The following is a 12,598-nucleotide window of genomic DNA, read 5'->3' as shown; positions in this document are numbered from 1 at the left end:
TCGTGGGATAGGACCAAAACCGGATTCCATGGAAAATGAGGTTGACGGATGTTGTGTAATATATACATATATAATATATTAAACAAGGTGATTGCTGGTTGGCACATAACAAAGTGAGAAGACTATTTGAAATAAGACGATATGGATTACAGCTTCTATGGGCCTTAACATTCTCTGATAGATTTTTAATAAGCGGTATAGATTTTAAATCAAGACTCTACGACATGGCATAAACTCAAGATGAGCATTTAGTAGCAGTGCAAAAACAAAAATAAATAAATACAAGAAAATATCATTCTGCGCCGACATATTTTTTAACTAAATTAAGGCCAGGTTACCCTTGATTTGTGTGCTTTTTTAAATAAACTTTATTCATAGTACAAAATATATTTATTAATCAATTTTTTTACATGTGAAAAAACAAATATTAAATTGCTTAAAAAAAATTTTTTTTTTTTTTTCAAATGGTGGCTTTCAAAATGGCTGCTAAATTTTAGCTGATTCGTAGTTGGATGCCATCATATCTCGAAAACGAATTATCTGAAAGTAAAAAATCAAACGGTTTCATCTTCTGTATTGAATTGGTTATAGCCGCAAGCAGAATCACAAACATTTATTGTTATTTAAAAAAGTTATAAACAATTAAAAGTGAAAAAATAGTGGCAAAAAATTCAAAAGTCCGCCATTTTGTTTTTTTTTTATTAAAAATATTTGATTCTGCTTGCGGTCATAACCAATTCAATACAGAAGATGAAACCGTTTGATTTTTTACTTTCAGATAATTCGTTTTCGAGATATGATGGCATCCAACTACGAATCAGCTAAAATTTAGCAGCCATTTTGAAAGCCACCATTTGAAAAAAAAAAAAAAAATTTTTTTTAAGCAATTTAATATTTGTTTTTTCACATGTAAAAAAATTGATTAATAAATATATTTTGTACTATGAATAAAGTTTATTTAAAAAAGCACACAAATCAAGGGTAACCTGGCCTTAAACGAAATTTTCTCCACACCATCTTTTCGTCGACTTCAAGGCTGCATTCGACAGTAGGAAAAGAAGTTACCTATATGCCGCGATGTCTGAATTTGGTAACCCCGCAAAACTAATACGGCTATGCAAGATGACGTTGCTCAATACCAGCAACGCTATCAGAATTGGGAAGGACCTCTCCGATCAGTTTGATACCAAACGAAGTTTCAGACAGGGTGACTCGCTGTCGTGTGACTTCTTTAATCTGATGTTCGAAAGGATCGTACGAGCCACAGCACTTAATTGCACAGGCACAATATTTTATAAGAATGGATACAAAAGCTCCGGCTCTGAAAGTATTCGATGCGGTACCAGCTGGTGGTAGCAGAGGAAAAGGAAGACGGTTATCGCGCCAATTAAGAAGAAGAAGAAGTTAACTTACTGAAGATCTATCAAACAACAGCAAATAGGTAAAAGTTTGTGGCTGATTTATTTTCTCCAACGGAGTTTCAATTTATATATATGTATACTTGAGCAGAAGAACAGGTGAGTAAATTGAACTTTATACCAACCACCTTATAGTCTCGATATCTCCATTTGGGAAAGAAGTTTGCCTTCAAAGGATTACCAAGATTGCTTCCAATAATGGGAGTAACGTATAAAGAGACTATTTTGATGGTCGTCAATTTGTTTTTTGTTGCTTCATTTGCTTGCAAGAGTAAGTAAGTAAGAAGTATTATTATGTGAGCGTACTGAAGTGTTTGAGCGAGAATGCTCGAACGTTAATACCTTTTCGCAGTTAACATAACCGCCTGACATTATCCCACGGGACACTCTTGTGTTTCCTCACTCAAGTTAATAATTCACGAATTCAAGAATAATTCACGCAGTCTTGTGAAAATTTGGAAAAAAACCTTTTAATTTGTGTATTGGTTACCACGCAAGGAATAAAATAAATATCAATGATCAGTGAAACAGATGTTATTATGATAAAAAATAGTTGAATGGTTTGAAGAACCGTGAAAGCTGTAATTTTGAAGTCCCGAATTTCGTAATACATATTAAACTCTTAGCGATATAGACTTGCATTTATTTCAAAGCTTTAATTTGATAAGAAGTAATAATTTTGTAATCTTAAAGTGTGAAGCATATAAAGAAATATACCCACAAGCATACATAAATGCAACTTGCGCTCCTTAGCAGAAAACGTATAAATAAATGGTTTTGAGTGGCAAAAAGCTTTAATGAGGGTTGAAAGTACACTCGCGCTCTTACTCTCTTGTTTTCTAATCTCTTTCTCCCTCGCTCTCTCTGTCTCTCCGTGACAAAATATATTTTCGCTCAGAAAGAGCGGTCCTTTGCGAGAGTAAAGGATGACTGGATTGAGCTAAACCATCAAAAACATGGTAAGGTTTACATATAACATATGGCCCCCACAGAATTTTCGCACATAAATATACACCAAATTCCAAAGTGAGGTAGGCCAAATTCAGTGTTTGCCCTCCTTTTGTGGGGGTAAACGCTTGTAATTTGACAAAATGCGCAATGTCATAGCAGGTGACACGAAAAAGCTGCTATTTCAGATGTTTGTTAGCCCTCGACCACAACAAGAAGCTTTTTGAATTTCTTATTTTTGTAACAAAATATTTGATAAAGTTTTTATTGCGAGAGATACTTCACAACCTTTGTAGAGCTTTGATGATGTACAAAAAAGAAAGCGAAAGGGAAAGCGGAAAATTGTTTATCATCTTATAGAAATCATCTGCTATAACAGGTAGGCGTAAATTGAATGCAAAAATCCATCTTTCAAAACGATGTATGTGAATTGCTTACATCCTTTTAGAATTCGCGAATGCGGTCTATACCGCCAATTTCACATCTTTTGATGCATTCCTTCTACTATTGCGATTTCTTTAAAGGAAGCCAGCAAACAGATCGAACGCCAAATAAGCAAACAGATGTGGCTGCATATTGTAGTAAACATAAGCAATCAATCGATCGCTTAGACATTTTCTTCTTGGAAATGTTTGCAAAACGTGCCTTCGCAATGGTGTCATTGAGTATTCACGCCGGGCCATTAGTAGTTGGTAAGTGCAGCTATAAAATTGAATTCAAAGGAAATGTGATAATTGAAGTGCGAAATTTGAAAATATGGGTGTGAAACAATTTCTCTCATTTTTTATTTTTTTTTTGTTTGATTCTTTTTCACTGAAATGTGCAAAATATGCTCATGTATATTTGTACGTAAAACGTAAGCAAAACAAGCTGGAAAATGGATGTTCACACTTGCCGCATGGGTGTATAAAAAAACGCTGTTCGCCGAGCACAAAGGAAGCTAAGGTCACTTACCTTATTGTCACTATCTGTGGTGTTACCGGAACCGAAGCTGGCTAATGAGCAGCGATCATGATCGTTTTCCGTCAATGGTTCATCTAAATCACGCGACGAACGTTGTGATGATCCAGAATTTTTTGCTGGTGACTTAGGTAACGTAAGGGATGTGCCCGAAAAGCAGGTTTCCTGCATTACTTCGCGCATTTTCTTTACCCAAACCTATAGAAAGATAAAAAAAGGGTTTAGAAACGACATACAGAAAAAGCACTATTTCCCTCTTTGAATTCTGATTTTGTAACAGCATAAAGGAATCGAGATAGATATAGACATACCACGCAAACTTTTGGCTGCACGCTTGTTTGGTGAACAACGAATAGGGCGACCGCCGAAAAGATGGTTAGACGAGGTTGAAGACGATCTAAGAAGCATAGAAACGACCAACTATCGTAGTATGTCTGTGGACCGAGATGCATGGAGAAAAATTGTGGCGGAAGCTAAGGCTCACATCGAGCCGTAGTGCTTTGCATAATGATGATGATAAAAATGTGCAAGTATTTATATCCCAAAATGCTCAAAATGAGAGGAGCAGATTTATCTATGTACGTCCGTCCGCCAATTCGAGCAAAAATTCATATAGATAGATATATTTGAGGTTTGCACTTCGACTTCATGGCCCATGGACTTTTGTGCCATCTACTCATTACAGTAACTCACCCAAACTCAGTTCCCTTATTAAAAGGGAGGGGTTATGAATTTCCTAAATCGTTTTTGATTGTAAGTAAGAATTCGCTTGGCGCAGCCCCATAATTTGGTGCCACCTAAACTCCCTTAGCTTTACTTTTCACTCCTAAGGTTCTTCATGATGTGTTGTTCCATAGCAAATAAGGGCTCGAGTTCTATTGGTAACGAGATCGCAGCCTCTCTAGCCAATGCGTCCCTTACTTCATTCAATGTTATACCCCTGTTTCCTGGGACTCAAATGAGCCGAATGCGATTTTACATTCACAACAAATTTAGTTTCTCGATACGCTCAAGGACCAGTGAGGGCTCAACCTCACAGGATGGCAGTGACTTGATTGCCGCCTGACTGCCGTTCATAATGGCAATTCGCTCTTCCAGAAACTCTTGTCTAAATTGATCTCTGCACATAGACCGAATGTACACACCTCCACTTGGAAGATGCTTGAAAAACAGGAATTCCATGTTCTTAGCTGATATCACTTTTCCCTTACCGAAACCTTCCCTAGCCATATTCAACAAGGTACGATTGGCTAATTGCTGAATAACTATGTGAAGCGACGTCAGCTCGTGCATCACCTCCATCGCAGCTGTAGGGTAGATCCGTATCGCCCCCGTGATGCACACGCAGACCGAGCGGACCCAAGCAACGCATAGTTTGCCATTAACCTTATTATCCACAGGATTCTAGGGCTACAGCCCCAGGATTTTCCCACTAAACGTTTGCATATCATGAGCGCCTTTTTTGCTTTGGAAAAGGTTGCGTCTTACCAGAAATGAGGGATATCAGAAAAATACATGTGCATTCCGGTCAATCGGCTAAGCACAGACGAGGACGGGCGGACATATATGGCTAAATATGCTGTTCTCATTATTCTGAACAGTTTGATATATATACGTATGTCTATATCCATTCTGATTCCTTTGAGCCGTTACATACAGCCGTTGTGGAACGAAATTACATATAATAACCTTGGGCACAATTATAATACCTTTGTGCACAAGTCCGCGAGTATAAAAATGCAAAAAAATTTGAAATTACTATGTGACTGGTTCAGATAGGTCTATCTCGCTTTCTCCACATGCTGCAAACTGTGTGACAAAGTAAAAAGCCTTATATTTATAGAAACTTAATTTTGGAAAATAAGAGCGCAACGAAAATCTCTACGCAAGTGTTAAACGTCACAAATGCATTACGTTGCTACAAGTGGTCGTGACAGATCTAACTAAAAAAAATGTTCCTACATTTTGGCGGGAAATATATATTTATTTAAAATAAAGGCCGATCGTGGGCCCATGCTTCATTATGGAGCAGAAGGAGTAAATATATATAAATAAAGCAACCGACATACATAAATATTTCCTATCTGCAAAATTTCTTTTTCCTACCTGCTTGGTCTCTAAACTATTTGCCTTCAATACGATGCGGCAGTCAGAGAGCATTGGAGAACGTCCGGTCCATACAGCGAATTTAGTTTCATCGCCTTCAATGTGTTCGGTGATACCCATATCTGAAAAAGCCATTAAAAAATAATTACATTAAATTGCACTATTTTATGAATTCGAACTGACCGGTTGTCATGAGTTTGCTCTTGAATTGATATTTCACTGAAGCATTTGAGTCCTTCACTTCTTTTGCAAAAAGTAAATACAATTCGAATAAGAACACACGCCTTTCACGCCCTTTGCGTATCAATTGTTTTGTATCCCATGCTTGGAATGCATCCTGTAGCACTACCTCACCCAAATTATCTATGGGCACATCACAGTTCTCCAGCAATGACAAATGCATCGCATCGTTTGCCTTCTTCGGTACATTTAACATTACCTCCAAACCTTCTTTGATTTCTCCATGACTCTCCTCACAGCACGAGAGTAAATCTTTAAGTAGTAGTTGGTATTTTGTAATGCGTTGCACTGGCTTGATGAGAAACGCTGGCAAGGGATGTTCAACTTTGTGCCGATGTTGGAGCTCATCGAAATATGTACCCGAATGTTGTACCATCAAATTATTCGAAATCGGTTTGTTTTTACAATAATACACATACATATCGAATTTCGATGCCCAAGTCACAAAACAATGGCCAACATCTTCGGGCATGGTTTCGTATTTTTCCAATTCGCGCAGAAATATTTTCTGATGGAAATTATAAATTTCGCGTATGTTACCGAATAGTGTATCTTCTTTACCGGCCAATGCAGTTGGCACCCCCTGGCCGGTACGAAACTCTTCAAGGAAGCATTTTATGCACGTTTCCAAGTCTTTTACATAGGTACGTTCAGTCTGCATTAGTTCAGCCATGATGAACTCTTTTCTACGAGCTGATTTACGTTTTTCTTCATTAATTTCTTTAGATGCGGCCGTAGAGGATGTGGTAAGTTTGGCCTCCAGTGACGGATCCGAGTGGCGGTCAGTTGTGGAGCCTGCGATGGATAAATGTACAAAGTCATTATTATAATTTAAACATTTCTATAATGATTTCGTATGCGCTCTTCCCCCTTTTCATCAGTTACCTCACAATATTTCATTATTTTTACTTACCGGAAGCAGAGCTAATAGAAGAATTGGCATCCGACTCAACAGGAACCACCATTGACATGCCTAATGACTTTTCCAATTGCTCTCTGTAGGTGTCCATGCGATTGCTAAAGTCTTTGTATCTGTTTGTAAATAAATTTCATGTTTAAAATTAAAGATAAAAATATATTTTAAATCTAATTTTACAAACCTTTGATCCACTGAAGCCACCCACTGCTTGATGGCGCTAGCGTGCGCATGTCCCTTCTCAACCAAACTATCGGCTAATTGTATTAGCAGTTTAACCCGCTCGCGTGTTTCCTTCGCAGTGCCGCGAAATTCGTTGTGCTCCTTGAGCAGACCTTCGGTCTCCTCACGCGTCTTACCTACAAGATTCGTGCGTGACGAAAGATAAGCCTCGCCTGTGTTATGTATCCATTCGATTGCCTGTTTTGCGCTACGCTCAAACAGCACGAATTGCTGACACTGGTCCAGCGATTTTTTGCGTTGTGTCCAAAATTCAAGCACCTGGTTTTCCTGAGTCAACAACTTGTCAAGAATGGTGCGCACGTGCGTCTCACAATTACCCTGCGACTGATACTTGTAGTATTGTTGCGAACGGTTTGCATATTTAAGGAATGTTTCGGCGGTACGACGCGCAAGTGTGCACGCCTTGAGGAATGCCTCTTTTTGTTCCTGATGCTTTGAGATTAATTGCACAATGGTTTGCGCTTTATCGCTGGAGCCACCACCGCCACACCAATCGTCTTCGCGTCGGTACTCACGTTCCAAGCTATCGAGGACGGAGCATACCTGCTCGGCGGTTTTGTAAAAATTCATTGATGCGGTCACTAGTTTGTGACGCTCTTCGGCGTAGGTTACCAACTGTTGCCACTTCTTGGTGACATCATCGGAAATTTCGCGTATCGATTGTGGATCGTAATGGTTGGCATTGATGAGTGCATCCGCACGATATTTCACCTGCACCGCTGAGGTGTGTGTTTTCTCAATAGCAACCTTTTACAAGAAAAAAAGTACATAAAATAGTATAAAATCGAATAAAAGCACTTAACATTTAAAGAAAAGCACCTGAAATTGTTCGTGTTCTTTGCGCAGTTGTTCTGCCTCTTGTAAGCTATTTGGTGTAACAAAACTGGCCACCAGCATAGCTTCGCCATTACGTATCCACGATATAACTTGATTGGCATCATTTTGAAACTGGCACAACTGTACAGCTTGTTCCAATTTCGCACGCTTCGCCTCAGACAGTTCCTCAAGGTCAATTTCACGTTCGCCTAAAAAGTCCAAGAGGTACTGTATGCGCGCCTGCGCAGTATGTGTGGCATCAGCCATCGAAATGATGCCAGCTGTTTCGAACATTTGAAGCAAATCTTGTCCCTGTTGCAGCACTTCATAGGTGGTATTCTGAATATCAGTTACAGAATCATTGTGCATGCGTATCAGTTGCTCTGCCTTCTGATAATCACGTGACAGATCGGCATGTTGCAATTCCTCCGACCAAATTTCCAATTGGGATGATAGCTCCATTGCGTCACGTTCGAAATAACGTAATCGCAAGATTAGATCTGCGCGATATTGACGTGCCGACCAGAGTTCCTCCAATTCCACTTTCTGTTTTGTTAATTTCTCCAAAGTGGTTTCGAGTCCAGATATCGACACGCTGTTTTCATCATATTCGAGCGAACGCATTTCCTGCAATAGAGCTTCGCCTTGAGCTATAGTCTGCATGCAACCTTTCAGTGTGCTCTCCTGTTGTTCACGAAACTGCTGCAGATGTCGCTCAATGCCTTCGAGATTCTCTTGTGAGAGCATTGTTTGGTCAGTGGAAACATCGGTGCGTAATTGATCAATCCAAGCGGTAACCTAGAATTAATTTATAAAATTCAAATATCTCGCTTATTAAAAAAAGAAAAAATGTATAAATTTAAGTTTGTTAACGCACCTCTTTCTCGTGAGTGTAAAATATTACAGCCATTTCCAAGCGACGCCGCCGTTGCTCTACGCGTTCAGCGAAACTGGCCACTTGCAGCTCCAACTCGCGTGCAACTGAGTAAATCTCATTTGGGTCTGCCTCGCCACTGCGTGCCAATTCGTCCGCTGCTGAGAGTAACTTTTCAGCATTGCTATAAGTGTTCTGTGCCACATTTTCGAAGTGCTCATGAGACTTTTGGTAAACACGCGCCTTCTGTAGATTGCGTCCAATGCCGGTGTTCTTTCGCAAAAATACCTCACCATGATTCTTCAACCAATCTAGTACCTGCTTTACGTCTTCTTGGAATAGACGTAGTGCCAACGTTTGATGCAATCTTATTTTCTCCTGGTGCCACTTCGCCTCCAATGAGCGATGGTGTCCGAGGATCTGGTGGATTACAGCAAGCACATGTGAAGCGCCCTCACTGTAGTCAGCTGCCGGATTCTGACGTTCATATTTATTAAAGCTACTGTTCTTGCGGTGATCGGGTACACCAGGTGGCGGTGGTTGATTGCACACCTGCACCAGGTGATCCAATTGGTAAAGTAGTTTCTTGCTGGTGGAGTGTACCTCCGTATAGGCCTGACACATCGCTTCATACAGTGACTGATGTGTTCGAATTGCTGTCTCCAGGCTCTGTATGTCCGAGGGCAGTGGTTGCGATGCTTGGCAGGCTGCTGCCCATGATGCAACACTGTTACAATACTGTTCCGCTTTGTGATGAAACAGCACGCTAAGTTGCAGCACAGCTGTTCGTTCATCCAATCCAGCCGCAAAGTCCTTCCAAGTGCGATCGAGGCGCGTTGCCAACGTTTTAATATGTTGCGCGGCATAGTGCTGACTCTCGATGAGGCGTGAAGCTACAGCTAGTATACGGTCGATATTAACTGAGACATTCATTGAGGCGACTGCGAATTTCTGATGTTCATCCTGCAGCGATTTTGCCACAGAATAGTTATGCCCGATTTCGACATACGACATCTGAAAGACATCGCGGTTGTGCAGAATCCAATCGAACATTTTTTCGCAATCCTGCTCGAAGAGGCGCCACTGAAAGCACTGATCCAATTTGGACTTCTTGTGTTGCCATAGTGTAAGCAGGCGCTGTTGGCCATTCCGTATGAGGTCAACTTGGCGCAGCGCTTTATTAATAGCCGCGGCCATATCGGGATTATTAGTTGCCGCCCGAAAAGCTGGTGAAGAGTTTTGTGTCTGCGTTGAAGTGCCGGAATCGCTACCGCCACAGTCGGCGCCAGAACCAACACAGGGCTAAAGTAAAAATAAATGAATAAATACCTTAAATCATAAATTTAATTGTGAATTATGTCGCCACTTTACTTACCTGTCTGCCGGGCACACCAGTACCAACAGAATTCTTATTTATTTTAGCTAGCAATTTTTTACTTTGCAATTCCAAATCTTCAATTGGCAGATTTTGTATTTTCTTCTTCATTTCGTTGTGATGGTCTAGCGAATGCTTTGCGCCGTTCACATCTTCGGCGAAGTCATTGCGCTGTAAATCTTCCTGCAGATCGTCAATGCGATCAGCCATATCGCTCGCTTGCCAAAAGAAGTCTTCGACGGCTAGACGTGATTCAGTCCACTGTTGGTGATCGTAAGGTTGGGTGCCGTCAAAATCGGAAGTCAACTGATGAGATTCGGCAATCTTATGTAGCGCTTCGATCGATATATTCGATGTTTCAAATTTATATTTATTTGTCGATATGGACGCACGTTGCTTTTGCCAAAAATTATCCGGTTTAATGAGTACCACGTTGTGTATGTTAGCGCTAAAATGCTCCTGCAGTACTTTAAGTATTGTCTTTAGATTGGTGGAGCAATTGCCATTGCCTCGCATATCAATGATGACCGTGAAGCCGAGGTTCTTCGCCGAATCACTGCAATGGAGTGAAAGAATTGGAAATTAGTGAAACTAGTTGGAGCCAAAACAATGTGCTGAAGTCGAAGTGTAAAGTGGTCGAGAGGGCAGAAGCAGAGGGAAAGCAAACGTGAACAAGCCGAAAATAGGAGCGAAAACAATACAACGAACACCGGCGTGTAGCTATGCACAAATGTGTATGTTCGGTGCGACAATGAACTGCGACATAGGCAGGTAACTGAGTTTCATGTGTGATAGCTTAAAGTTTGCATTAATTAAGATTTTTACGATTAATTTATGTATTTACTGACACAATTTCTTTTCATTAGTTTCTTCATAGTCATTTTTGATAAACAAGCTAAGCCGCGCGCCCTGGAGATTACGCTGTAAAGGCAAATTGCACGGAAAATTGTTTTTTTTTTTTTAATTTCTGAAAAATTCCTAAATACAGTGATAAGAAAACTAAAATTACTTAGGATAGACCCACGGAACTAAAAAAAATATGTAATTGGATTCTCCTAAGCATGAGCCTGTTGCCATGTGCCCCGCACGAATCATAGCGTTCAGGGTGTTCAACAAAGTTTAAATAACAGGGGCAAGGGTTTGTGTTTTCAAAAACATTAGCGAAAACGGCGTTAAGCAGATAAAAAAAATGATCTCTTCCTCCTATTTAATCTTTTTCAAACAACAGGAAAGGCCCTGCAGTTCTATGTCACCTCCGAACGGCTGATGGTTTTTAATAGCAGCTTTTTCATGGCAGAAATACACTTGAAGGTGTGTCATTACTTGCGAGGTGAATTCCATCATTTGGTATTTCATGCCTGGGGTGTCAAACCCATGCACGACTGAATGGTGGTAACGCACCACGTTCCCACGACAGTGGAATCTAAGTTTCCGGAACGACACAGACTTACATCCGGCCAAGGACTGCAACTTAAGCAGCTTTCCCTACACATGTATGCTACAACAACAATAACAACAACACATCATCTCATTCGGCTACGGTGACCGCAAAAATGAATTTATTAGGATGAAGCTGCATAAAGCTTATGCATTGACACGCACACCCTACCAAACGTTAAGAGCACGATTACCACAGCAGAAAGGAGAGCAACCTTTGCATGATGGCTGATGGCCTTGAAGTTTTTGCTGCCGATGTTTTTTGCCCAACTCGGTTGGGGGCAGGGACTGACATCAGAACAAAGAAGAAAATTTTTGTTTTAAAATAGAATGTCCCACGTCATCCATGGAGAGTTTTGGGTATTGTTAAAGACATTAGCTACATTAGCTGTTGCTTATCAGATGTGCGCAGGCAAAGTCGTTAACTTCTCAGACTGCCAAACAGCCTGGAACCTCTTAAAAAACAATTGTTCCAGCAATCACTGTAACGCTCTGTTTCTGTGGGTGGTCTCTGGGCCGTTCTGGTATTCCAATAAATGAAAAGTCAGATCAAATTGCAAAAAAAGCAGCAGCTAATAGCACTGTCATCGAACGTTTCCACGACAGTCGATTCTACATTATCGAAACGACCTGGATTTATATCCGGACAAGGACTGTCATTCCAGCAGCATTCCACGTATGTAAGTATGGGGAATATTTATGCTGCTACAGCAACAACAACAACTGTCATCGAAGTTGCTTTGAGAATGATTTGCAATATCACTTTCTCTGAATAGTACGATGGATTCCTGTCATCAGTAAATAAACGACCTAATCGACCTTTTTGCACAAATTTTCACAAAGTTACCAGCAAAAACCTGCTTCAAAAATTGTAAGTCCATATTGAATATATAAAACTAGTCAACAGAATATTTGTTGGCAGCTACTTATACATGATTCGTGCCATCGACGCGGAGCTATCTGAGTGCGGAGAGGTAAACTCTTATACTCATAAAGAGTATAGATATATAAACTATTCGATAACTATAAAGGCTTTAAATCAGTATTATCATATGGAAATGAAAAGTACACAGTAAATTTGCTTCCGTTTGTTAAAGAAACTACCTTTGAACTTTAGCACTGCCTTCCACACCAGTGATCCCACAGACGGTGGAATATCATGGTGTTATTTAGATTTTCGACCCGCCATTTCAATAAAATTAAAAAAAAAAAAAAAAACGAAATACATTAAAATCAAATAGAGAAAAACAAAAATTGATGATGAG

General features: G+C 40.1%; 1 protein-coding gene across 1 annotated transcript in view; it reads right to left on the bottom strand.

The window, feature by feature from the left end:
- The window catches only part of LOC129240376 (triple functional domain protein-like), a 118,913-nt gene that overhangs the window by 95,563 nt on the left and 10,752 nt on the right, over positions 1-12,598 (bottom strand). The window contains exons 2-9 of the mRNA XM_054876140.1: positions 9,897-10,452; positions 8,525-9,823; positions 7,651-8,445; positions 6,773-7,578; positions 6,586-6,704; positions 5,616-6,467; positions 5,433-5,554; positions 3,321-3,524 (exon numbers count right to left, since the gene is read on the bottom strand). Coding sequence (XP_054732115.1) covers positions 3,321-3,524; positions 5,433-5,554; positions 5,616-6,467; positions 6,586-6,704; positions 6,773-7,578; positions 7,651-8,445; positions 8,525-9,823; positions 9,897-10,452 — 4,753 coding nt within the window. The remainder of the gene's footprint in view (positions 1-3,320; positions 3,525-5,432; positions 5,555-5,615; positions 6,468-6,585; positions 6,705-6,772; positions 7,579-7,650; positions 8,446-8,524; positions 9,824-9,896; positions 10,453-12,598) is intronic.

The sequence above is a fragment of the Anastrepha obliqua genome, chromosome 3, assembly GCF_027943255.1.
Source record: "Anastrepha obliqua isolate idAnaObli1 chromosome 3, idAnaObli1_1.0, whole genome shotgun sequence".
In the NCBI taxonomy this organism is placed as follows: Eukaryota; Metazoa; Arthropoda; class Insecta; order Diptera; family Tephritidae; genus Anastrepha; species Anastrepha obliqua.
Note: the sequence above shows the minus strand (reverse complement) of the source record. Positions and strands in the feature narration are given on the sequence as shown.